At 41.2% G+C, this 27,849-nt stretch overlaps 1 protein-coding gene across 1 annotated transcript in view; it reads right to left on the minus strand.

Annotated features, from left to right (window-relative positions):
• Nucleotides 1–977: 977 nt before the first annotated feature.
• Nucleotides 978–27,849, minus strand: part of insrb (insulin receptor b) — a 61,898-nt gene continuing 35,026 nt past the window's right edge. The window contains exons 3-23 of the mRNA XM_072438798.1: nucleotides 16,145–16,353; nucleotides 15,933–16,066; nucleotides 12,542–12,681; nucleotides 12,235–12,379; nucleotides 11,939–12,153; nucleotides 11,722–11,848; nucleotides 11,398–11,648; nucleotides 11,111–11,275; nucleotides 10,838–11,036; nucleotides 9,891–10,014; nucleotides 9,563–9,716; nucleotides 9,337–9,485; nucleotides 8,769–8,922; nucleotides 8,268–8,364; nucleotides 8,117–8,184; nucleotides 7,810–8,039; nucleotides 7,431–7,541; nucleotides 7,180–7,342; nucleotides 6,968–7,097; nucleotides 6,757–6,891; nucleotides 978–6,572 (exon numbers count right to left, since the gene is read on the minus strand). Of these exons, the coding sequence (XP_072294899.1) occupies nucleotides 6,218–6,572; nucleotides 6,757–6,891; nucleotides 6,968–7,097; nucleotides 7,180–7,342; nucleotides 7,431–7,541; nucleotides 7,810–8,039; nucleotides 8,117–8,184; nucleotides 8,268–8,364; nucleotides 8,769–8,922; nucleotides 9,337–9,485; nucleotides 9,563–9,716; nucleotides 9,891–10,014; nucleotides 10,838–11,036; nucleotides 11,111–11,275; nucleotides 11,398–11,648; nucleotides 11,722–11,848; nucleotides 11,939–12,153; nucleotides 12,235–12,379; nucleotides 12,542–12,681; nucleotides 15,933–16,066; nucleotides 16,145–16,353 (3,455 nt within the window). The 3' untranslated portion in view covers nucleotides 978–6,217. The remainder of the gene's footprint in view (nucleotides 6,573–6,756; nucleotides 6,892–6,967; nucleotides 7,098–7,179; nucleotides 7,343–7,430; nucleotides 7,542–7,809; nucleotides 8,040–8,116; nucleotides 8,185–8,267; nucleotides 8,365–8,768; nucleotides 8,923–9,336; nucleotides 9,486–9,562; nucleotides 9,717–9,890; nucleotides 10,015–10,837; nucleotides 11,037–11,110; nucleotides 11,276–11,397; nucleotides 11,649–11,721; nucleotides 11,849–11,938; nucleotides 12,154–12,234; nucleotides 12,380–12,541; nucleotides 12,682–15,932; nucleotides 16,067–16,144; nucleotides 16,354–27,849) is intronic.

The following is a 27,849-nucleotide window of genomic DNA, read 5'->3' on the forward strand; positions in this document are numbered from 1 at the left end:
TTGAGCGTCTTTTTCACACCAGCAGCACTGAAATGGGGCAAAGAGGAAGAGAGGAACTGTCAGTCTCTTAAGTGGGTTTTTACCTCAGTCAAAGATGAACTGTGGTAGACTGCGCCTCTGCCAGATGTGCAGTGCGTTTGCTCAACCTGAAGTCAAAGGAGCTGCAGGTAGAAATGAAACAACCATAATGATGTTTTTGTACAGTGTTAGGAAATATGTTGGTGCATTTTTGATACTGTGATGAATTGGTGAGAGAAGACAGTTTGATTTGGATTAAAACAATGTATTGAGCAGGTGCACGTATCAATAAAGTGAAGTTCTGTGGAAATGTGAAAAAGTAAACTAAAGTAAAAGGTTTTAGAAAAGTATGTGGGTGTTAATTCACACATTACACATGGCTTCACATTAAAGATAACAAAGGCCTGCATACCAACAGTACAAGTTCTGAGGAAGCCCTGAACATTTATTTTTGAAATGGAATGTGTTCAAATATGCCTTTAATCAAATCAACAAACTTGGCTGGAGATCAACTAGGCAAAGGATGATAGTGTCTAATGCGTCTGGACAATAAATCATCTTTAATATGTTTAGCTTTACACGCACTCGGTTGTAGATCAGCTATTATTAAACCAAGAGACAAATTGAGGTTTACATTCAAAAGACAGGCAGTTCATTTGCTCATTTGCCCTTTACCTGAAATAAAATGTGTATCCTGGACCTTTTTACTGCCCTGTGCTGACGTGATGATCCATTTGTTTGCCAATGGTGAACGCAATTAATGACTATCTTGTAAAAACACGTACGTCATAAGCCTACGTAATTAAAAACTGTGTGTGTAATCTCCTAATAAAAGAGAAGACCGTTTTGTAATCATTACCAACTAAAAACACAGACTATACACTTTTTAACCATTGGTACATAAACATATCCCAGTGTGTAGTTAAAAATGCACAGGGGTGGGGGAAAAAAAAAAAAAAAACATTCTCCAATTATTTTATTTATAATTTTAATATAAACAGTTAATTGTTGAATAATTTACACACAGCAAGATTTTTATTTCATATCATTGCAACATTTTCTGTACATGTCACTACTTGGCTCTCCTTTGAAAACATAGAAAAAATAAATTGTCAAGCGTTAATTTAGTCATGGCACATTTTTGATCCTGTACAGTATGCAATATGTCTTTCTGCTCGTGTGAGTCGCCGTGTCGATAGTCTGTGGTGGGTAATGGCACATATGGATCCAGTGTGAGGGGTCAGCGTTGTCTGAATTCGAGGGATTTGGGGCTGGGACACACATTGGTAAAGAGGTATCCTGACACAGCGTTCCCGGGGCCGTGCAGTGTATGTGCACAGAGGAGGGAGAGGAGAGGGGCGCAGTGAGGTCATAAGGTCAGACGTAAAGGGCGCAGTGGTAAAAACAACACAGAAGACACAAGTTCATTGATTTTAAGCAAGCACAGGGACAAACTTCGAAAACTGGAGCAGACCACTGATTCAGATTGCCCACTTTGTCCAAAAAAGAACATAGTTGCAACCCACTGAACTCGTACACTTTTACAGCCCAAACTTAAAATAGTATCGGTAAAAATAATCAGTTATTTTAGCTTATTTGGGATTTTCACACTCATTTGTCTTTGTTAAAGGATGTGCAGTGGTCTTTTCTAGTTCGTCACAAAATAAAAAATAAACATCTTTGATATTTATAACATGAGTTTTAGATGGGCATTAAGAGCAGACTGCAGGCCACGCTGCTCCTTGACATTTGCAATGGCTCTAGATTGAAAATCTGTATTTCAATTTAGAAAAAAGTTATATACAGATTGATAACAATGTTAAATTTATAATGTACAAGAATAGTAAAAGTTTACAGTCTGAAAAAGTCATTGTTTTTGCCCTCCCTAACGTTGGCTAAAAAAATATAACTCAACATCTTCTAAAATGTAATACTTTTTCTCGACAAAAAGACAATAATACATACAATGCTTTGTTCTCATCCTGCGCTGTAACTAACTCTGTCCAACCGCTTCTGAGGCCAAAACAAACCTAAACCTTCCCTAATAATCAAGTGCTTGTGTTTTACAGGACCTGGGGGCTGTATTCACACTAAAATAGCTTATCAAATTCATATTGTCATGGAACAGCTGTTTTAGATGGGGACTTAATGCCTTCTAATGGTTTGCATAATTTTGGGAAACCACTACACGTCAAATTACTTTGTGCTGTAACATTATTCACGTTCCATGCACAAAGCCAGACAGACAGAAGCAGAGAAGACTTTTGGTTAAAAAATAATAATCAGCGAACACAACATCTCAAAAAACAGTATTTTCTCATCAAATATTAAATTAAAAAAAAAAAAAAAATCACAAAAAAAAATCACAAAAAAAAAAAATCACAAAAAAAGTAGAATAATATTTTGGAGATGGAAAATCCTCTTGAGGGACCGGTGAAGACTTGCCAGTCAGTGGTGGTTCTGCTGAGGAGGAGTGGACCTTGTGGGAGGGTCAGGCGGGCTGAGAGTCTGAAAGCAAGGCACTATGGAGTTGCTTGGCCACCCCTGATCTGCGATGCTCCCGTTCGACCACAAGAGGGCAGTCCGAACCACATCAAATGAGAGAAAAGAGGAATCCCTTCTGATTATATTCAAAAATAAAGGGGCAGGAACTAATTTGACGCAATGGGCTGTTCAGGTTTTTGTCGTCCTTGGGCTTTTGCAAGCACAAGAGTAGGTCAGGGTGGCTGTAAGGTAGGTAGCGCTCCATCCCCTCATTCTCTCCACCCTCCAACCACAAAGGATCAGGCCGCCTCCCTGAGACGTAAAAAGTTACAATCGAGATTTCAGGTCTGTTTAGAATAGTTCGTATGACACAGGATTGTCCCAGTCCAGCTTTCCTTTGCAGAGAAGGGGAAAAAAAAAAAAAAAAAAAAAAAAAAAAAAAAAAAAAAATAAAGCAAAAATAACTCCCCTTTTTCAATAATTTTTGTACCAGCCCATATGCCACTGTCCTGGGTCAGCTCAGGACTGAACCAACCCATGGCACTGACAGAAAGTAAAAACCATCTTTTGATATTCACAGTAGAAAAAATACGTACAGAGCAAAACAACAACAGAGAATGGAGAAGAAGGTGGAATTGTTTTGATAAGACAGACCAAAGAGGAGAAGCAGGGCCGTCTGACAGACCAAACTATAGTTTAGTTCAAATACAGAGCACGAAGGAGCCGTTCTGGACACATGCAGGTGATCACAGATATGCTTCATAAAGTTAGTCAGCCATGCCTAGATCCGTAAAATAGTGAGGCCCATTCTGTGTAAATAAGCAGTGAAAATACAGTGTCTGCGGACGAGCCTTTTAGCCACTGTAATGTCACACTCAAGCCAATTTTAAGTCGTATAGAAACAATAAAACGGGCCGAGATCGATTTAGTGTAATTTTGCAACAATAACACAAAAAGAAAACATTGGAGGTCTTAACATAATTACAATGGAAAATATTACAAGTGACGGTAGATGACAGGATCTGGAGTAAGTGAACTACAGGGTTGATTTAGGCTCTTCAGACTGATTCATCCATATGCACTGAGGTAGACTCTGGCCAAACACAAAGACAACACAGACTAACGACTAACTGGCAAGCGCTCCTCCAGCTGCTTGACACGACAACAACAAACGAGGCCACCACACCACACCACCATCAAAAAAATACTCCACTAAAAAGCTAACTCTGTTCTTTTTACACAATGACAATGATCACAATAAAATAAATATCTGGTCTTTCAAGGATATGGGCACCACCTTAATTTAAAAAGTTGCATATGCATTTGAACCACACCTTGGGAGAAGCGGGGCAGGTTTGTCTCCCAAATCACTGCATTCATACAAACTTAAATTATAATTGAATGCAGTTGTTTAAACAGATATTACTTCTTGGTGACAGTCTGCAGTGTATAAACATATTTACCATGTATTTTGTTGAATAGAATCAAAGCTCAAGCCCACTGCATTCTGCAATGTACGCACAACCAATTGACAGGCATCCACATTTTATCTTTTTTTTTTATCTTTTCATTTCCAAACTATTTCATTATTACAATACAAAATACAAAAACAAGATTGTAACTGCCCTGAAAAGGCTATTAATGACATGATCATCTTAAGCTAATCCACAGTGTCACTGCTACAAGCTATAACCTAAAAAACAGCCGTCTCCTGTCTGAGCCCACTGAAACACACAAGACAATTGTGACGTGGCTCTGCGTGAGACAAGGCACTGGTTCATTTATGGAGGCAGCTTCTCTGCTTTGTCTTGCTCTTGTGATCGTTGTTGACAAGAAGTTGCCAACCCTTTGGCTTTACAGAAAGTGCTGAATGCTGTTCGGTAATATTGGCAAGCTAGTGTTCTATCTCTGCTTGAGCAAAAACTGACCATAAGAGACTGAATCAATGTTGGGTTATGCCATTGTTTTGAATGGGAGTTCCAGCATGGACATGTCTATTTTCCTCTTGAGTGAATGCTTTTGTTGTATGTGATGGCACAAGTAGTGCCCGCAGTCTTTCCCCGAGTACTGGAATGTCAAACCTGAGTGACAGAGCTGCTGTGTGGGGTCATGGCTGCCTAACTGTAGGTTATAGGGGGGAATAAGAGGAAAAATTATCACTTGCTACAATCAAACGAAGCTCTGTTCCTCTCTACCTGCTGTGGACATAGAACTTTCCATATATTTTACTGCACTCAACTTCCAAACGTGGACATTTTTTGCAGCGTGATTTTGGAGTTGAGGGTTTCATAACCAATAGGAAGCTCCCAAATGACTTAAGAGGAAAGACAAGGAAGTGGGCTGAACAGTCAAACTCTTCCAGAGGTAAACTTTTTACTTGGAAGACCAAAGGCTAAACCCAATGTCATTAACTACAGCCTCAGTGACACCACCTATCAACCAGAACTATCATGCATTAGGCTTGCAACAGCGCCACAGAGGCCTCCGACCCGAGAACAGCAGCAGACTGACAAACCAGGCGCAATTCAGAAAGACCTCATTTCCCTTTTCTAAAGCTTTTTGGTTACTCAGATTTTATTGTCTTTTTCATTGTTGTTATTGTAAGGTTGCCTCCAAGTATTGACAGCTTCCAGATTTGAATCAAATAAAAAAAATATGAGTGTCGACTGGTGAGTTTTTGTGTCTTTCCACCGCTTCATCCGGATGGACAGAGCAGTGAGTAACTGGAGGCATAAGAAACATGAGTTTTGTTCAGTGGGATTTCTGGGGCTCTAAAAAAAAATAATTAAATAAATATAAAAATCCGGAAAAAAACTGCTACATGAAATGAAATACTAGCAAAGCCTCTGAAAAACATTACAAATGTGTACTATTTACAAAAACACCAATGTATTATATATTATACCTATATATAAAATATTGGTGCACAACCAATATTCCATATATAGTATAAATTATATATATTTATATAATTCTACTCCCACTAAAATACATCAAAGCAGCAGCTATTGGTCAGTCTGAGGAAATATTTTATCCAATTCATAACTAAAAAGTTTAAATATCCTTCAGCCATAAAGTGAGGACAAAAAATAAGAGAGAAAGGAGGAAACAAAATGAATTAAAACTATAAAAATCAATTGAATCCAAGTGTGGTTTGGAATTTTGCAGGAATTGTTAAAAAAAAATAATAATAATAATCATCTAGAAACACATGATTGATCTAGTATTAAGTATTTTGCAAATCTTCCATTGTTCTTAAAAACAAAACAAAAACCATTGTTTAAACAGAAATGAATAGAAGCGTTGAAAGGCCACATACAAAAAGGCCACTATCTGAGTAGAAAGATTACGGTACACTTGGGGAGCACTGAAAGTGAAAATGCAGATTGGTGGAGAAGGTGGAGAATAAGCAGCCTTCTGGTTGTCTAAGGTTTGATGTGTTCACAGTATCTCTGTTTCTATTTTTGAAGAGTTTGGGAAACATGATTAAAAACAACAGAAAGTTTGATGAACTGTGGAGGAAGGAAAAATGAGGAACCATGTTTGCATCATGTCCTGTGCATCATTTGCCTGTGACTGGCAGCGGTGAGGAAGAAAGTAAAGGTCCTGAGATCTGTGTTTTTGAAGTAGAAAATGAACAACGCAACAGAAAGGTACAGAAATGGACTAGAACAGAGAAAAGGAGAAATAAAGTTCATATAGAAAATAGGAAATGTTAGGATGGGCTGGATCTGGGTAACGATAAGATTCGTCCATTTTTCTTTCCACCGTTCATGTGTGTGTAGGGGACATGCTCCTCATAGTTCCCCCTCAGGCCAACAGACGCCCCACAGTCTCTGCCTAAACTCTCCTCTCTTTGGGAGTACGACGACGGGTCTAGAGGTATGCTCTCCATGTTGTCCAGGTCCAAGTCAAATTCCTCTGTCTCTGGGACCTTGTTCTCCTCACTGTAGAAGAAGGACACATCCTGGAACGATGGGTGCAAGTCGTCCCGCAGCATCTCGATTATCTCCTGGAACATCGGACGCATCTTGGGGTTGTATTGCCAGCACATTTGCATTAGGTTGTGCCTGAAAACACAAAGAACAACATGAAAGATGAAAATAACACTTAAGATCTGTGTTACAGCTACATTAAACTCAATTTAATTTCATTTACGATGACTTTATTCTTTACACTTTTTGACTTGCATGAACTTGAATCCTAGTCTCCATTCCAACTGTAAATTATGAAAGACGAGTAATTTGCACTCACATCCTCTCAGGACAGTTGTCCGGTCTGTCCAGGTATCCTCCATCCATAACAAACTTAAGGACCTGTTCGTTGGATAGACCCTGGTATGGCTGCTCTGCCAGTGTGGTGATCTCCCACAGCACAACCCCAAATGACCTAAAACACACATATCAGTGATCCAGCGTAAAACCTGTTCAGTCCCAGTCCCAATGGGCCACAGTTTGTTACATACCAGCAATCAGAGTGGGCAGTGAACACACCGTCCTTCAAAGACTCTGGTGCCATCCACCTGACCGGAAGCAGGCCTTTCCCGCCTTTGCGGTAGTAGTCAGTTTCATATATGTCTCGTGTCATGCCAAAGTCTGGAGGAGCGAACAAAAGAAATACATCAACAATTCATCTTTATCTTGAGCTGGAGCTTACAACAATTGAATGTGTTTTTACCTCCTATCTTAACGGCCAAGTCCTCTGCTACCATGCAGTTTCTGGCTGCCAGATCTCTGTGCACAAACTTCTTGGCATTGAGGTAAGCCATACCATCAGCTATTTCTGCTGCCATCTGGATCATTTCTTTCAGTGTAGGCGGCGGGCGGCCTGTAGGGTTGTTCTGCAAGTATGAAAAATATGATGTATAAAATACTCATGAAGTCAACAATAATGTATATCTACAAAATATCTCTGTTGAAGTCACTCACCTCAGAGTCTGGTCTTAGATTACGTAAGAAGGTTTTAAGGTCACCGTGGGTCATCAGCTCCATGACAACCAGCGAGGGCTGCCCTTTTGACACCACACCAAGCAGACGGACCTACACAGCGAGTGACAATACGATAGTTTAAAACAAAATGAATCTAATCATGAACAAATGTGTTGTCCTTTTCAATAAGAATGTACCGGCACATAATTAATCTGTTATTCTATCTGGCACTACAGTTGTTGATACATAAAGTGTGAGCAAGTGTTTGGAGTCAAACTGTGTCAATATGGCTGTGTCATCACAACAAGTGATTCATCCAGTACGAGTCATGAATGTTCATGCTGGTTTATGTGCAGTTTGATGAAGAACAGGTTCATACCACGTGATGACAGGTGAAGGCTTTCATGACCGAAGCTTCATTGAGGAACTCGATTCTCTCCCTCAGACTGGCCGACTCATTAACCGTCTTAACAGCAACGCGCGTCTCTGGCTCTCCTTTGACGATGTCTTTGGCTATTCCTTCATACACCATGCCAAAAGATCCCTGTCCCAGTTCTTTCATCACATTAATCTTCTCTCTGGGCACTTCCCACTCATCAGGAACATACACTGTACAAAGATCATGTTGTTATTACATATGGCTCAAACTTAAAATCAGTATACACTTTATTGTATTAGAAAATCACCATCAATTGCACTGATGTATTCAGGGTTGGATGAGGCAATAAGGGGTCCAGTCGGCCCTTCAGTCTGCCTGTAAAACAAGCATGAAATAAAGTACAGCAATGTCAAAAGGATCACATAAACTTACTGATCGCTTAACTTTAAGGCCCTTACCTCTTTTTGAGGACAACAAATACACAAGCTCCAGCTATAAGCAGCAAGATGAAGCAAATGACTGGCCCAATAACAAGCCAAACAACATCTGGATCTTCTGTAATGACAAAGTAAAGGTAAAGCTCAATGACAACATGCCAAGACTCTATTGTATCTCTCACACACACACAGGCACAGAGACAGACACAGAGACAGACAGACACAGAGACAGAGACAGAGACAGACAGACAGACAGACACAGAGACAGACACAGAGAGACAGAGACAGAGAGAGACAGAGAGACAGACAGAGAGACAGACAGAGAGAGAGACAGACAGACAGACAGACAGACAGACAAGACAGACAAGACAGACAAGACAGACAAGACAGACACACACACCTTTATTCTCCGTTAAAACATCACAACAGAAAACAATTGTAACACAGTAAAAGTTTTTAAAGGTTGATTTGACATTTGACAAACAAACATATATATAAGTCCCATCTTGGGGACGGTCTTACTGTTTGGCATGAAGAAATAGGTGGTGTCTGTAAAAGAACCATTTCCAGCCAGCGAGGTGGCACGAATCCTCACGCTATAGTTGCCTGGGTGCACAAGAGACAGCTTTGTGCCACCCATTTTGAGGTAAGATGGTCGGGATACACAAGTAGTTTGCTGTAAGAAAAGACAAACCCATGAGAGATTTGTGACAGTCAATAATAGTTAGACAAGATGATCTAAGACACATAACAGACTTTTCAAGTTACATGACATTCATTATTATTTCGCCTAGACTGATGGCAGGAGATGCCAGTCACTGCCACTGCAATCTAGACTTCTTTCCTGCCTCTGTCACTATGGCAACAGGGCTGCTACTGGCTCCTAGGGTCAGGCAGTGCAGCAGTGAATAGCAATGAGAAATACAACCAGACATATTGGAAGTAAATAAGCAACAACAAATGATTTGTATGTGCATACAAACACGTAAAAAAAGTGATAACAATATTATAAGAAATGTCCAAAAAAATAGTCATAAGTCATTTACACTTTATTGATGCCAATGTTTAAAAAGCACTTTGTTTTACTAACCTCGATATCCCCAACCCTCCTATAGAAGACTTCATACAAAATGATGAGACCATTAGGAGAGACGGGGGCACGCCACTTAATTAGCACAGAGTGAGTTTCACTGTGCATTACTTCATGGGTGACGAGGCCCGGAATATCATCTGCTTTTTCTGTAAATACAAAATATGAATGCAAGATGACAGGGTAAACTTTCTTTGCACTTATGACCACCGTTTGTTAGTCTTACCTTCAGGCATGGTGCGAGCGTTGACATAGGTGGGCATGCTGCAGTGCTCAGGGTCTGTTGGATGGTTACAAGCCATAACCTCGATCTTGTAACTGGTGAAGTGCTGAAGGTTGGAGATGACCGTGGAATCCTTAGAGAACACTTTGAGCTCAACCTTAGGCCAGAAAAACACATTCAATTAGCCTCAAAGTCTTGTTATACTTGAATTGTAATATTCTAGTAATAACAACAACGTATCTAAAACAGAATACAATATTAGAAGTTAAATCCGTCATTCAGTGAAATTTAAGTTGAATAAAAACAACCCATAATATAAATGACAAAATACCTTGGATTCTTCATCTTCTTTTTTCTCAGGGGTGAGAGTAGTAGGGCCATAAGCGAAGGCGTTAAGTATAAAAGGTGTATGGGTGGCATTGGCAACTCCTACAGAGCGTCTCCGCCTGGCTGGTCTGAAGAAAAAAAAGGAAGATGTTAGAAGAGATCCAAGTAGACATGATTTACACTATGATAATATACAGCTCTGCTCTCATTAACCATTCAAATGTGTGGCAGTTCCAACTTTATGACATTTATTTCCAAACACCACGTGTAAAGTACAAACACTCACCACTGGGTGGAGCTACTGGTTAAAGTCCACAAAACATAAGATAAGATAAGATATTCCTTTATTGTCCCACATGGGGAAATTTCATTGGTGCAACGCAGGTAGATACAGAGGTAGATACAGAAGAACAGATCACTTATAGGAAGTCTGAAAAACACTTTCAGTAGAAGATCTCCTATAAATAAATAAAAACTCCCATAGACAAATAAATAAATAAATTCAGTGTTACATATACATGTACAATACAATAAAGAGGAAATTTTATTCTTAAAGTTAAAATTTAACTCTTAAACTTAAAATTTAACTCTTAAACTTAAAATTTAAAGTTCTTAAAATGTATTGTATTCTTTTAGTCAAAGTACATTCCACAATATGTAATGAGGTTTAAGAAAATCCAGCCAAAATGTAAGAGGTGGTGTTTATTCATGCGCCAGAATACTGTTTGCATGACGTCATCTGTGACTGACATGAAGGATAATGGTACAGAACTGCCGCCCTCAGGAAGCAAGGGGCTCAGACTGTACGTGAAACAGAAAAAGGTATAAAGCCTAAACAAGCAACACTTCTTACATCCAAAATCTTACTGCAATGTCAAGTGCGAAAACATGAGAACGACATGGGGGACAACTTTGTTTTTGTTGAATGGGCTATAATCAATTCCAACCAACCTGCTCTCAAAGATTTCATTGTGGAGATAATTCTCAAAGGTTTTGCGGTACTCTATCTCCTCCTGCTCCTTTTTAAGTTGAATGTCTGTCTTAGGACAATCACAACACTTGTCCCCCACGTAGGGCTCATCGGTATGATTCCACTTTTGTTTGTCATCGATGTCAAAACGGGTCGGTGAACGTGACGGTAGTTTCATCCCTGAAAAAGAGTGATATAACAAATAAAGTAGGGCCAAACATAATTGAGAAAATTGGCACACACTTAACACTGACCTAAACAATAGTCAAATTTGTACAAGTCGCTGTCTTCAGACTGCCGTCGACAAATGACCCGATAGTGGGTAAGGTCGCCGTTGGGGTTGGTGGGAGGCTTCCACTTCAAGATGATCTGAGACGTTGAATTAGAGGAGGTAATATACACCATAGGAACTGAAGGTCCTGAAAAACGAGAACACATGAACATTTTTAACAGCAGCTTCCAGGAACAATATTGAAAATACTACAAGACATAAGTGTGACAAATGCAAAACTGCTTTTATTGTGTGTCTAAGGTCATTTACTGGAGGCGTTGGTAAGGACATAGATGATCTCGCTCTTGGCTCCATAAATCTGGTGTTCGTCAGTGGCGGAGAGCTGGGTTTTGACCATGATGGCGTACTGGGTCCAAGGCTTGAGTGATCGGATCAGGTGGCCCTGTTCTTCTTGCTTCTTGCCTTCTGTGCCACGCCGCGGTGGGTCAACATCTGCAATAATCCAGCTGTTGGAGCCACATGCATCCTGACCATCAAACTCTGTCACATTCTTGAAAGGCCTGAAAATATAGGCATTGATTAGATGATTACATATAAGGCAGCAATATATGTAAGGTATTGTTTAATACATACGCTTCTTTGTAAAGGACCATGAATCCCAACAAATCCCTATAATCCGATGGCCAGAATGCCTTCCACTTCACCATAATCATGTTAAAGGAGGTTTTCACATATGTAAATGTTAGAACTTGGGTCTCACCTAGAAAAAAATAATGTATTAATAAAATGTTTAATTTCTAGTGGGCAGATCTTTGCATCTGCTTAGTACAATTTTAAGAATTCTACTTACAGGCGGCTTGGTCCCCATTGGTCCGTGTAGCAATGTCATTCTTTTTGTTGCGCTCTTTCACTCCTGTTACTTCCACCATCTTTCTAATTTCAGACATGCAAAGCTTGGCGTTAAAGTGGAAGAATGTGCGACCCTTCACAATGGTCAGGTTGTGTTTGGACCAGTCCCATAGCTCACGAAGGTTTTGGTTGTCCAGAGCATAAAAGGCAAAACTACTGCAGGAGAAAACACAAAAATATAAACATTAATACAATATAAAAAGTCCATGTCTATTGAGAAGGAAAATAAAGCTTTACTCTTGTTCCAGATGCTCTCCTTTGATGACACGTAGTTTTCGGAAAAAGGACAGGGAGACTAGAGCATAGGCCCGCCGGACAGTCAGATACCCTGTGATCTCCTCAAGCTGACCCAAATTAGCCTCCAACTCTGCCGCAATATTATCTGTAAACAGAACAGGTCTATTACAAACAACTGCAGAATAGTAAGTGTAGACTGAAGTTTACAGTGAAACAGATTGAGAAGATTGTGCTGAAAAATGAGAGGAAACGTAGATCAAAACACTCAAAAGGGGCCCAGGGGGAGGTGAGGTGTGAGTGCACTTACTGCCTCCTCGAATCTTGATGATCATGTTGCCGTGGAGCACAGTGCAGCCTCTCAGAAGCTGAGCTGAAGTTACTGAGTCAATGGTCTTGTTTCCCACACACAGTTTGGGACAGGGCCCGGCACATGGGGAACAGGTCAGCCTGCACACACATTCATACAGAAGAGGGAGCTGTAACTTACCGATGCATCAAGTATACATTGGTTTACATACATTGCCTAGATAATAATGCCTACAAAGCTTGTCAAAAAAGGCACCTAGATTTGGAAGAGTTTTAGAATGATTTAAGATACTACTATTATTTTGAGTTGAAAATGTCAATAATAATTTCATATAATAGTGTTTTTAGTATCATCGAGGTAATATCAGTCTCAAGTATCAATATCAAGGTTGATATTTCAGTTTTGTGACAACGCTTCTCCCTACACAATACAAACGCAGCCATAGAAACGCAATCAGGCAAAAAAACGCACGCTGCCATATGGGATTTAAATAGACTTGGCCTAATAGAACAGACTAGTCCGTACATTACACTGAATACAATGCAAGGCCAATCCGGGACAGATGTATTGAAGTTTTATCATATTTTCTTTGCAGTCTATTGAACGAGTTAAAAAGCAGTGGTGTGGTTACAGTGTAAAAGGAGAGAATGTTTTGGGCCTCAGCAACAGACAGACAGGCCGGGTCCAGCCGAGCTCTTAAAGAGACAGTGTCTGTGCGGCTGAACTCCATGACATGAACTCTGAAGCCTGCTAGAACCGTCCAGAACTAAGCCACAGCTGACGCTCCGGGCTGGTGCCGGGCCAGAGAACCACACCACTTTTCTTGTGCATGAAATTTAAATGAAATCAAATAAAAAATAACTTTTACATTGTACTAAAAGCCCAATACTAAATACTAATTAAACGTGCTGCTACAAGCTACACTAATGCTGAATTTAAATAAGCATGTTTAACATTTTGGTTGTGTCAACAAGCAAGTCTACATTGTGCAAAATGGGACAAAATGATTGACCTTTTTTTTGGTAATGTTTGTTTTCTGCATATTATTGCCGCTTAACAGTTTTAAAATGTATACTATAGATTAGGATGTGCAGATCATCCTGTTCTTTCATTAGTTTTTGATTGTAACATAAATTAAGTAAACACAAAGAATGACTGCGTAGTGCGTAGTGCCTCAGGGGTTTCCGAATGAGACTTAAAGCAATGTTCTTTTCTGTCTAAGTACTTGATAATCCCTGCAGGTTGGTAGCAGGCAAGGGAAAGTCAATTCCTTTTACACACAAACAAGACTTTTGACCGAGCCAAAGCCTAAAAAGCCGGGTTGCATATAAAGCCAAAATCATACACCGTTTAATACCAATACTTAATACTTATTATTATTATAACTGAAATATTGGACAGCAGTTTTCTTTTATTAATGCTCCTGTACATGGTCCCAGTAAAATGAACAAAATAAATCATTTTATTACGTGTTTATTAGACTTGGCAATTAAATAACCTAACATCAAGTTTACAATAATTGTAAAATGTGCGCATGAAAATTTTTGTAGTTTTACAATTACTGCTCCAATAGCCCTTGTAACTTCAACTGCAAGTTGAATGGTAAATAAGGTCATGCCCTTGCATGTCACACATATACACAAAGCTCTGAGCAAAACGGCAACAGAAGAGCTGCAGCTTCTGAGAGTTCCTCCTCATATGCAGCACATGTGCACGCTTCAAAAGAGTGCCCTTACCGGGATTTTTAGTTAACGCAGTTGCTAAATCACTAACTAGAGCTGTCATTTACCTCAGATAAAATATACTTATTGTTACATTATGTATAAAGTGTCACGGTTTAAGAAGCACTTAAAGGCTAATATTGCACAGCAAGATGAAGCAAGATGAACTGCCACAATATTGTGAGTGCATAAACAGCACAAGAATGGATGAGAATGGACCAATCACAGGGAAGCATTGTGGTTTGGGCAAAAGTCAAAGGTGAACCAAACATGATGACGTCAACTGATATACTTAGGCTTATTTTAGCAAAAATACAGATTATTTTACAAATTGTGCATCAGTGATCAGGAAAGACGCCTCTTTCTCAACTTGTTCCGGTATTATGACACGTCGCCCAATCAGCACTAAGTATTTGTCTAAATGTTCCACTTTCAGTGAACGCCATTTCAGGTTGATAAATGTGTAGGACTCTAGCTGGTGTTAGCCAGGTTACTTACACTAAAGGAAAAAACAGGTACTTGTTATGAGTTGTATGTGTAAGAACATCTGGAGAGATCAGAGACTTTCCGTAAAGGAAAATTATACCTGGCTGGCCCCCTGTTGGGTCCATCTCCAAGGGCATCATCCACATGTAGGATGATGACCCTGTCTCTCCACTCAGCTCCCTCTGTCTCTCAGCTCCCTCTGTCTCTCAGCTCCCTCTGTCTCTCAGCTCCCTCTGTCTCTCAGCTCCCTCTGTCTCTCAGCTCCCTCTGTCTCTCAGCTCCCTCTGTCTCTCAGCTCCCTCTGTCTCTCAGCTCCCTCTGTCTCTCAGCCCCCTCTGTCTCTCAGCCCCCTCTGTCTCTCAGCCCCCTCTGTCTCTCCTCCAGTCAGCTACCTACAGCTCTCCTCCTCTCGGCTCCCTCCTCCTCTCGGCTCCCTCCTCCTCTCGGCTCCCTCCTCCTCTCGGCTCCCTCCTCCTCTCGGCTCCCTCCGTCTCTCCTCCTCTCAGCTCCCTCCGTCTCTCCTCCTCTCAGCTCCCTCCGTCTCTCCTCCTATCAGCTCCCTCCGTCTCTCCTCCTATCAGCTCCCTCCGTCTCTCCGCTCAGCTCCCTCCGTCTCTCCTCCTCTCAGCTCCCTCCGTCTCTCCTCCTCTCCGTCTCTCCTCCTCTCAGTTCCCTCAGTCTCTCCTCCTCTCAGTTCCCTCAGTCTCTCCTCCTCTCAGTTCCCTCAGTCTCTCCTCCTCTCAGTTCCCTCAATCTCTCCTCCTCTCAGCTCCCTCCGTCTCTCCTCCTCTCAGCTCCCTCCGTCTCTCCTCCTCTCAGCTCCCTCCGTCTCTCCTCCTCTCCGTCTCTCCTCCTCTCAGCTCCCTCCGTCTCTCCTCCTCTCAGTTCCCTCCGTCTCTCCTCCTCTCAACTCCCTCCGTCTCTCCTCCTCTCAGCTCCCTCCGTCTCTCCTCCTCTCAGCTCCCTCCGTCTCTCCTCCTCTCCGTCTCTCCTCCTCTCCGTCTCTCCTCCTCTCCGTCTCTCCTCCTCTCCGTCTCTCCTCCTCTCAGCTCCCTCCGTCTCTCCTCCTCTCAGCTCCCTCCGTCTCTCCTCCTCTCAGCTCCCTCCGTCTCTCCTCTCATCTCCCTCTGTCTCTCCTCTCAGCTGTGCAGACAGTGGGGAGTCTGAGCTCGGGTAAGACTTACATGGTGGAGTTTATAGTAGTGTATCCAGACGGACACTCAGGGATGCAGGCGCCATTGTGGATGACATATTCAAAGCAGTTTGATTCTCTGTCCTGGTTTAGCGTCTTCATTTGTTTACACTGGTTGTGTAGGTCCTAGATAAAACAACAAAGGAATATTTCAGAGTGCACACTAATCATAGCCATATGTCAGAAATAGTATGTGATAAAAACCTGGCAGAAGGAGAAGCTGACACAGCGCCATGCTCTGAAGATGTAGTAACCAGGAGGACACTTATCCACACAAGTATTTCCATGCTGGAGGTTCCTGCAGGCCACACAGCTGCTGGAGTTACCCGGCTCTGAGCACCCACCCAGGCATTGATCATGGCAGCACTGGCCCTGGGGGGCACACGCTCCGTGTTTGCAGCTATCCGAACACACTGAGGAGAGAACAAATTAAACAATTATTATTATCATTATTATCATTTAGAAAATACAGAAAATATAGACAATTCTGAAAATAATGAACCTCACGTGAGGCATGCTCATTTTCAGTGTGTTTTCTAACTCTCCTCTTTCATGTCTTTACCCATTTTATGATTTTTAATGCATTTAATTCCTGATTTGTGAAGCACTGTTAATTGCATTGTGTATGAAAGTGCTCTAGGGATAAACTTGCCTTGCCCTTAGACATTCACAAAATTTACAGTATTTTGTAAAGTCAGCACACACAGCCAATGTGTTCAACATTTGTATACCTTTGTTGGGATTTGTTTGTTCTTTTAAGAAAGTATTTGCTCCCAGTGTCAGCTGTGATTGGATTAGCTGTTGGGTCTGACCTGTGCTCTGTAATGATCTAATAAAGTAACCATTACTGGTAACTTTGTGGGTCAGGAGACTAATTATAATCACTTCTTACCAGCCACTGACCTTTTCATCAGCTGCAAAGCATAACTGACAGTAGAAACAATGAGTAAACACTGGTTTACCCATTGTAAAAATGGTTTGTGCGGCATAGTTTGCAAAAACTATTTTTTTAGTTAGCATAATTCCACAGCGCATTTCACAACTTATACTGTGTTTGAAAAACTGAAAATGCAAATGCAATAATACATTCAAAATAACAATAAAAAGCTAAACACAATTGTAAATGGATCAGTGCCAGTATTTAGATGGCATCATCATGGACAATGGATTGTATAGTGTACAAACATAAGACTTGAGATACAGAGCATACTACGCTGCAGTGTTGCCCGGGGCAAGAGAGAGAAAGGAAATGTTCCGGTTTAAAAAGAAAAAAAGAATACAGTAATATAAAATCAGATCACACAGTAATAGTTTGACTATATTTGTACTCAATGAGCTACAGTTGGTTGCTGTACACTTGTTTTGCATTGGGAGAAGACTGTATAGTTTTGTGTAGTCTATATAGTCTTCTCCCAATACAAAAAATGCAGCGCCCTGCCCCCTCGCTCTGTCTGCTGCGTGTGTACATGCTGTGTGACCGCCACATTATTTCAAACACTGCCACTCCAGCTCCGGATCCAGGCCAGAATGTTACAGCAGCCGCAGATCCACCCTCAGCTTCAGCCAATGTGTTTGCTGCTGGGGGAGGCAGCCATTCAATGGTCTTTTCCATGTTGGGAGGAGAGACGCCTAAGGTTAACCCTGGCTTTGCTGGGGTAGACATGGGAGACAGGGGAAAATGCAGCAGAAGAGCGTTTACTAGAGGACAGATTTACTATTCAGTCTAGAGTAAATTAGCTAAAATGGGAACAGAAAAAAGAAGTATACAACTAAGAAATTTGCTTTATAAATATAAGATCAATTCAACAAAGACAATCAATGTCAGTAGCATAAGCATACATCAATGCCAATTCCAGTTAGTTTTCTGGTGTATTTAGCCTGTTTGCAGTCTCATTATCTTCATATAAACACCAATATAGCACGCATTAAAAATAAATCCGTGCTTGTGAGTCCCTGAAGGCCAAGGCTGTGGTAGACATGCTCCAGTGAGCTCCCCGATTCATTCATGCCCTCCTGCTGCATGTCCTCTTCTAGCCTTGTCTGACACAGCCTGCCCTGCACAACTAACTACCGCCCTATCTGCCTGCCTTTCTAGGCCACTCAGCCCCTCTCACTCTCATTCATATAACGCCTTGTTTTGTTTTCATGCATAGCGGATGGGGTGGAGGGAAGGGTAGTACAACTTGAATAACAAAAGGAGAAGGTAGTAACATCATCAAGAGCACCTCTTACCTCTTTCATTAAGACGAGCAATATTTTTTATGTTTGGTACACACATGACCATTGACACATAACCACGCATTTCCTAATGCAAAGACTGAAAGGTGTGTGGTGTTTACCTTTCATTTGGCCGTGGCAGTAAAGGCTGCTTAGTCCCCAGGGAAGAAACATGGGAGAAACCCAACAGCCAATAGGGTGCAGCCACACACGACAACACTTCCTGCTCTTAACACATAAAACCTCCCCTTTAATAGGCAGTGTTGTCTACAGGCGAAGTGCTGTGAACAATAACAAACACGTTTTTGCCCCAGAGCCATTTACTCAGGAGAACACATACACACACTTTTCCACGCACAGAGCTGATCACGTTCACGTTTACTATATTTGGCCACTGTGGGAGTCCTAAGCTTCAAAAGCCTGCTATAAATGCGTCGAGAGATCTGATGTAAGACACTTGCCTGAAGAGACTACAGCAGAGGAAGGGGGAGGGGACGGAGTGAGGGAGCGGGTAATACCATTTCCACAAGTGTCAATGTTCAGAGTGAAACTCTGTCAAAACATCACCACAGATATATTGTATACAGACTAAGCCAACTCTATTTTAATATTTTTGCCAAGCTGTCCCCAAGATAATGACACCTGCACAAATGCCTCATATCCACGTCTGTCAGAGTCAATGTTTGGACTAGACATTTATTTCAGAACAATCGGTCTCCAGCTGAGCATGTTTGTGACTCATCTGGGCACCCCACACACGGTTATCACTGGGTCAACATGACCTCAACAGCATTATATACTGCAGGTGCACAAGGTGATGCTCTGCAATCAAAGTACAAACTAAATAAAGTTAACCTTTACCAGGGAGCTGCAGAGTGTATAAAAATAAAATGGAAATAGATCAAACTAAATGCACACACAATCATATCCTCCTCACATCTGAATACTTCTCAACCACTCCACATGTTTTCCTATATAAAACTTAGTACTGTACAGTGGCGTTTCTTTCCAGATGCCAAGGGAAGCTACGCTTCCTCAGTTTTTTAAGTCGCTGTAATTTTAGATAAACTATCATTTTAATTACTGTATCAGATCGTCTCACAAATGAAATTAAAGTATCTGTATCACCTGATTTACAGCACAGCGCATGCAGAATTTTACAGTTGGCAAACATCTGCCTAAATGTAAGTGATTCTGAAAACCTATGGACCTACTTTTGGAGCAAAATGTTCTATATTCAACATTGAATACAGAAAATGATGCCTGCACCAATTGGCTCACGGCAAGTACAAGACTTCAGTGGCTGGCCATGGCCTCCTTCACAAGAAGAGTAAACAGCGCTGATGCTTTCAAGTTTGGACTTTGCTGGAACTACAGGCTTGATTTGTTCAACAGCTCATGTGGATTTATATGTATGCAGCAGCACAGAATGGATTTTACACGAAAAGAAACCATAGCAGCGCCGCACTTCGCGGTGGATCCGCTACAAATAGCCAACTTTTTACTATCTGGAAAAATCTATCTCAGCTAGGTGGATTTGGCTTCACTTGAGCATGACTAAATCGTGGGGAGTAAAATTGATGAAGCAGGAGTTACCGTAGTGACTTAAACGGCTTGTTGTCACAAGTGTGCCTAAACGTGCTGCTCAGTGTGATAATTATGGGGCAGATTGCGCTGCCATAACGCTATATGCCGCGTGTCATGTGTCTTTAGCATATGCCCAGTTGACCATCACCAAATATGTGGGGCCTACAGGGGGCAGAGGTGTGTGTGATACAACAGCAGCTGCTGCTGTGAGTCAGAATGAATGGACATCCTGGTTCAATGCATGTATATAAACGTGTTCCAACTAATAAATGCCCTTTACAATGTTAAAAAATAAGGACAATTGGCAGTTGCATTGTATTTCGGCCTTTCTGAGAACCTATGCTGACTTTAGGTGCGCTCCAGTAAAGTTTTGACCTTGTCTGGACCCTGGTGCTAAAACTACAGTAGCGCTGTAAGCAGTGCAGTAGTAATGAAGTATAACGTAACAAGTTACTTTTAAAAGTAACGCAACCCAACAATGTTAGGCTAAGAGTCACATGGCAGTAAATGCATGCAACATCTACACTGGTACTTCGGTTTGTGCGCCCAACCCCACCCCTTGGTTTCCTAAACATTTTTCCCACATCACGCCACTGAAGTAAAATAAGGCATTTGACATTACCATGAGGCTGTTGTGTATACACTAAATACTCATCATATAACCAACAGGCATTATCCTTTCAAGACTTTATAATTCATGTCATCAACCTCAGACTAATTACACTGAGGCAACAACATGCCAAGTTGGTCGCATTAAAAGAGTAAACATGAACTACTTGAACTACTACAAAATGTGGACGCTTACCTCAGGTCTCTCAATTTCTACCTCTGAAAATCACAAAAACACAAAGAAGGCTAAAACTACTTTTGAAATGCTATTTTATTTTGAGCGTAGCTGTGCTTTGTCTGTCTGGACATTGATTTTCTCATCTGTGTTGGCCATTCTCCTGCCGGCCCATCTTGTTACCATGGAGACCAGTCCAGACATCGACTGTCTGCAGTAATTAGCTCCATGTGCCCAACAGGCATTTAAGATTTCCCTTAAGTCATCGCTTGTGCATCATCTTTACATTATAAAGCACATCGCTCTGGTTTGTTGTTAACGCCCCTGTGTCCAAGTCTAGTCAGTCTCACCACAGTCAGGAAAGCACAGCACTTAGCCCCAGGTGACCAATCTGCTGCTGCGACACACCACGGCCACTAGATCTCATTTCAGAGGTGAAGGGTGAGGCACTAATCGATATGCCCTCCAGGCGCGTCCTTGTTTTTCTCTCAACTCCTTCGGGAAAACTTTACAACTGGTCAAGTCTAAGTTAGAGTCACACCTATATAGTACTTGCTGTCATGATACATGATACCCTCAAGAGACGAACATTAGAGAACACACTCAGGTACGGCAAGTTTTGCAGAGTGGACAGTTCTGTGCAGAGGTGATGTAGAGGGGCCACGGTCGCACATCCATTGTCAGTAAACATCTCATCACAAGACCCATGATTTTCCTTCAGATCAACGGCTCATAGGAGCACACATAACAGCCTGATTATCCAACTAAATGTTTTACATATGTCAATTTTAGTGACAAGTAAAAAAAAAAAGAGAGGCAAAACAGGATTAGGAAAGGAAAACTAGGATTGCAAAAGGGCAGAAAATGTACTAACTTTACCGTACTTTTCGGACTTTAAGCCTCTACTTTGACCCCTGCGGCAACGGTGGGTCTAATTTACAGATTTTACTGACTAACGGCCACCAGGGGGCAATCTAGCAGGACGCGCAAGCATTTGACACACTGTAGAAGAAGAGGTCAGGGGACACATCGTGTTTTCTAAATTTCAAGCTTCAAAATGGTGTGTTTTAATACAATCCAACTCACATTCATTGAGAAATTAGTCTAATTCGTCCCGCTGCGTCTGCAGTGATGTGGTCGCTGCATCGGGCTGTTGTGGTGAAGAAGGAGCCGAGTCGAAAGACAAAGCTCTCAATTTACCGGTCAATCTACGTTCCTCCCCTCACCTATGGTCATGAGCTTTGGATAATGAGCGAAAGGACAAGATCACGGATACAAGTGGTCAAAATGAGTCTCCTCCACAGGGTGGCTGAGCGCTCCCTTAGAGATAGAGTGAGGAGTTCAGTCACACGGGGCGAGTTCGGAGTAGAGCCGCTGCTCCTCCACATCAAGAGGAGCCAGCTGAGGTGGCTCGGGCCTCTGTTCTGGATGCCTCCTGGGCGCCTCCCTGGGGAGGTGTTTTGGGCATGTCCCAGCAGGAAGAGGCCCCGGGGAAGACCCAGGACACGCCTGGGAACGCCTTGGGATCCCCCTGGAGGAGTTGGAAGAAGTGTCTGGGGAGAGGGAAGTCTAGGAGTCCCTGCTTAGACTGCTGCCCCCGCGATAAGCGGAAGAAAATGAATGAATGAATGAATGAATGGTCGCGCTGGGCAGCGGACTGCAGGTGCACTGCAAGAACCCCGGTTCAAAAGCTGCATCACTACCACGTTTATTTATGTGTCAATATCTCATGTTACAACGTGGGCACCTGCGGTTTATTGACAAGTGCAGAAAAGTTCTATTTTCTTCATACATTTCATGTGCACAGCTTTCATTCAGGAGCACTGTATATCTCGAAAAGTACAATACTTATTTGACTTATTTGAATAGTTAAACATATTTTTGATAATATCCCACCCTTACAATAATTCACTTTGTGCTGCTTCCCACCAGAGAGGCCCCATTAACAGTGTGAAACTACACACAAATATACAAAACATAATCCTAGTGTGTAGTTTAGTTTTTATTTATTGAGAAAGGGACAGTGCACAATATACATTAACCTTAACAGGAGAGCTGCATTGTACCAGGTTGAGGCTCAAGTCCACCTCTAGTCCCTGAGCAGTCCCTGTGCAGGCTGATGTGAAGTCCCTGTGCAGGCTGATGTGAAGTCCCTGTGCAGGCTGATGTGAAGTCCCTGTGCAGGCTGATGTGAAGTCCCTGTGCAGGCTGATGTGAAGTCCCTGTGCAAGTTGATGTGAAGTCCCTGTGCAGGCTGATGTGAAGTCCCTGTGCAGGCTGATGTGAAGTCCCTGTGCAGGCTGATGTGAAGTCCCTGTGCAGGCTGATGTGAAGTCCCTGTGCAGGCTGATGTGAAGTCCCTGTGCAGGCTGATGTTAAGTCCCTGTGCAGGCAGATGTTAAGTCCCTGTGCAGGCTGATGTGAAGCCCCTGTGCAGGCTGATGTTAAGTCCCTGTGCAGGCTGATGTGAAGTCCCTGTGCAGGCTGATGTGAAGTCCCTGTGCAGGCTGATGTGAAGTCCCTGTGCAGGCTGATGTTAAGTCCCTGTGCAGGCAGATGTTAAGTCCCTGTGCAGGCTGATGTGAAGCCCCTGTGCAGGCTGATGTTAAGTCCCACTAATGATGCAACCCCTTTGAAGCTAGACCATCTTAAACGCTTTGTATTGTCTGTCCTAATGTCTCAGTGGCTTCAGTCATCATCATCCTCTTCCTCTTGAAGGGCACTGTTTAATTTGGGTCCGTCGTAATTCGTGATGAGGAGCATGAATGGGACCTGATCACAAAATTTCAGTTTGATTTACTAACTTTCACATGTTGCGCAAGTAACCGGTAAAACCAGTGACTTCACCACACAGAGCGTAGAGCCTGATTCACTCAGACAAACTTTGTTTGTAGCTACAATTGATCCTGTGTTCTATATTTTAATTCATCACGTTGTGTAGTGTGACATCCATAAATCTTCGGATGATCTTAAGCACAAAATTCATCGCATAAACATGTCATGACTGAGGCGCAATGTCTCTGTATTGGTACTTCTCATTGAGTAAGTTTACAAATGTGCAGACAGTGATTTGATATCTTTAACTAGACAGCCCTAAGTGCACTTTTATGGATTGTGGCAGTCATGCAGATAAATACCATGTTACATCTATAGATAATTTAATCGGTAGTGCTGAGTGGCAGCCCAGTCATGACGACGGTGTTTTAAAACCTCCCATTCTGCATCGATTGTCCATTATCTTTATATGATCGCCCTACCTCTTTTCTCACCTGACAATCACCGTTTATGAAATCAGTTATTATAAATCTCAATTCATTTCTAATGTGTTTTGTTTAAATAGTTAATTATCTTCACATTAAGAGCTTGATGTAGGTGTCCATGTACGTCTTGAGAGAACGTCTTGAAAGAGCTGGAGCAGATCAAGAATATACGAGATGGAACAAGAATTGTACAAGAGTTGTACCTAAAAAGTGTTTTCTGACTCAAGAGCACAAGATAAAGGAGGATCCTCCCTCTTGAAGAAATGTATGAAGCACTGTTGCTAGTGAAGGAGTCTGAGGTACGCAAGAACACACAAGAAAAGATCAAAAATGAACAGACAAAGCATCTATAGTGGGAGAAGAAAAAACATCCGCCTGAAAGGAATCCGAGATCATGCACAAACAAAGAGGAGTTTGACAATATTGGTGACGTTTAAAATCTTACTTTCTGGTTTGACATGAGCAAAGGATGCCACATTAACAATTCCACAACTATTACTAAGCAACCATCTTGTAAACAACCCAAAATCCATACATTTTGCACATTTGATTTGACAATAAACATTACCCGAACTTAACTGAACAGTCAGAAAATTATGTCAGTTGTATGTGGATTCAATGGCATGTCGCTTTTTGGTGACATAGGATTCCGTCTTGTCTTCACAAACAGCAACTTTATGGAGTTAAAACTATGATAAATATTTACAACAGGTTCTATTCACCTTATTCCAAAGCCCGACTGGGCACCGCCATTCCACGTAATCCTCTTTCCGATTGTATAAGTTAACATAGAGCTGCCGACCTCCAGAGAAAATAAGTTCTACACAGACTAAAAAGCAGTTTTTGGTCTGCCCAAGGAATTGGTGCATTGTTGACTTGTTGGTCACATGAACATTGGACATTTTACACAAATCAAGCTACTTTATAGCATATTTTAGAGGTGACAATTTTACCTCATTCTCCATTTTAATTGCACATTATTCATGTGCAATTACTGTGAAATTCATGTGCAATCTATGTGCTGTCGTGACACATATTCATGTGCAATTACTGTCGTGATCACATGCAATGGTATTTATGTATGTATTTATTTATTTGTCTATGGGAGTTTTTTATTTATTTATAGGAGATCTTCTACTGAAAGTGTTTTTCAGACTTCCTATAAGTGATCTGTTCTTCTGTATCTACCTCTGTATCTACCTGCGTTGCACCAATGAAATTTCCCCATGTGGGACAATAAAGGAATATCTTATCTTATTTAAACCAATGGAGTTTCCGCAGGACCGGAAGTGTCATTTAAACAGCAGTGGGAAAAGAGGGAAAAGAGGTAAAAGTTGGCGAAGAACAGGATAACATGTCATAAAGACTTTAAGCATTATTTATATAGCATTGTTATTATGTTTTAAATAGGAGTGTACCTCTGATTTGGCATCGCATGATTTAGAACTGAAAATGCTGTTTCTACTAAAAGCACACATGCCTTTATTTCTGTTAGATGTTTCCCACATCAGGAATTTAGTTGGAGCTCCATCTACTGCCTTTTTCAAAGGGGAGATAAACATACTAATGCACGCACACAGTTGCAATTATAGCAAGTTGATGACAAATGCTCAAAACGAGTCAAAACTAAATTATCTATGGACTTTTAAAAAGCTCAGAAGCTCTACATATGATGTCCTGTTTTTCTGATAGTCCAAGGGAAAAGGACTTGAGCAAATGTTGCCAATTTAGTTATTATTATTCCTATAGATTTCTTTGCATCCATAATAAGATGGGAGCATTTATGAATTAAAGTTACAGCTTCTTTAGATGTATTGACACAAGGGTGTTGTTTAGCTGGCTGGCTACAGTGGCCAGCATCACTGAGCACCAGAGGCAGGTGGGATGGCTGCAGTGCAGATTCTAGCTGCCCTATTTCAAATTCACAACATGGCACTACAGGCTCTGATACACACAGACGCACAAAGACACGTTTGTGCACAGGCATTTACACGGTCAGCTACAAACAACCCAAATTCAACAAGCAGCGCTGGGATACTTTCATCCATTTGGATAGGTGTATTCAAATGTAATATTACTGATGACATTAGGATTGTAGCTATCGAATATTTTAGTAATCGAGTAATCCATCGATTCTTTTCTTCGATGAATCAAGTAATCGGTAAATTCTTTTGTACATTTATCAACTATTTAAAAACATATTCATCTTTTTTTTTTTTTAATAAAGGTTCTAGTTTATAGTAATAAACAAATAAGGAGTTTCTGCTTAAAATAACACATTTTATTCTTAAATTTCATGTATGTCCCCAAAACAGCAACATTTCACTTCCAAACTGTTCTTTTTGTATATAAAGAATATATATAAAGGACTAATTAACCTGTCACCAGACTGTTTCACTGCAGTTACAGTAGCCTTAAAATAAGAAACTTGTTTGTAAAAGTTCATGTTGAAAAATATGTTCTAGTCATCCTGACTCTGTTTTTTTAGGAAAAAACAAAACGTCAATCTTCAAATCAAGACCGGGAACTCAGATATGTCCAACTTTATGTTAAGGGAGACCAGTGATCCCTGCTGTTTTCAACTGTAAGTTTGCATTTTCCATCGCAGACTTTCTGTTTCATAATGGCGGCCCTCTGTGCTGTTTCCATGGATATACATGTTCAGGGCTAACAGTGTTTATTGTAGAGTATGACAGCAGCAGGAAGGAAAGCCCTGTGAAACTTCTTCACATTTGCCATTCACTTAAGCCTCTTTGTGTTCGACTTTCCGTTTTATACTTGCGTCCTCGGTGCTCTTTCACGCAACAAACTCTGCTTCCAAGTCACACAAAATATATCAGTTTATATATGCCGCTCTCTCCTCTGTTGTGCTTTGAAACAGCCAATATCATTCAGTATTCATAATCATGTGCAATACTGTGACATAATGTCAATTATCCTGGTGTAATATTTTCTGTTCATTTAACAGCTGTAAATAAGAGTGTTATTTTTATTAAGAGTATGAGGTTTTTTTTTTAATCAGTTTTCTTTTTTTTTATATATAAGTTTTTTTTCCATATGTTAGTTTTTTCATTATTATACCTCTGTGCCTAATCTGTGCTGCAACATTTGAATTTCCCCAATGTGGGATAAATAAAGATCATCTTATCTTAAATAGTGCTAATGCTGCAAGAGTTACAGAGTTACAGCTCAAAACGCTGTGTGCTTTCACACAACAAAACTCTTCCCAGTCACACTTGTGAGTTAAAAACACACCGCTCTCTGTTGAGCGCGCTGCAGGTCCGTGCGGTACAAGCTCTGTGTGGAACGAAAGTCGGTCAGATCGCTCCACGTACCACACATTCACATGTTTTTAATTAAATATGTCAATTGAATCAATGAGAGAATTAAATAATAATCAAGCTTTTTGTAGTGTTTTTTTCAAATGTAAATGTGTGAATTAAGGTAATTGAAAATTAAAGTAGGTGGGGAAGAAGCCCATCACCAAAAAAAAACAATCAAATCAATCAAAGTCTGGACTGACATACTAATAGACATGACAAATAGGAACAATACCAGTAGGCAGGTTATTGTTAAAAACAAAAATACACAAATACACAAAAATAGATAACTATGTACTGTAGTGCACCTTATTGTCAATGTTTGGAGTTTGGTGGGGAAATAAATCACTTTACACGATGAACATACAAGTTGACAGACAATGATCACTTTCATGTAAGTGGTGGGTAACTGAGCAACTTCTATTCACATCCGGGAGGGAGGCTCTCCATCACTACCCATAGAAACGAGTCGGTTACAATCACATCCGCTACCTCTAAAACACATGGCGCTACAGAGACAGACATCAGGCAGCCAGCCGTCTTTGGAGTCTGAGAGAAGGAGTGGTGCAGAAGTTAACAAAGCGAGCAATCAATCGGAGTCTAGACTGAGATTGAGCCACAGTCAGTCAGAGGGTTTACTTGATTAATTATAAATTTGTTCCCTTATGTGCCACTTGTGGTTGGGAGGAGCTGCTTCAAGTCAACAAACCCTCTGACTTATACCATTTTAAACTCACCAAC

Source organism: Eucyclogobius newberryi, unplaced genomic scaffold, assembly GCF_026437365.1.
Source record: "Eucyclogobius newberryi isolate DKJ021-1_F unplaced genomic scaffold, fEucNew1.0.hap1 SCAF_9, whole genome shotgun sequence".
NCBI lineage: Eukaryota > Metazoa > Chordata > Actinopteri > Gobiiformes > Gobiidae > Eucyclogobius > Eucyclogobius newberryi.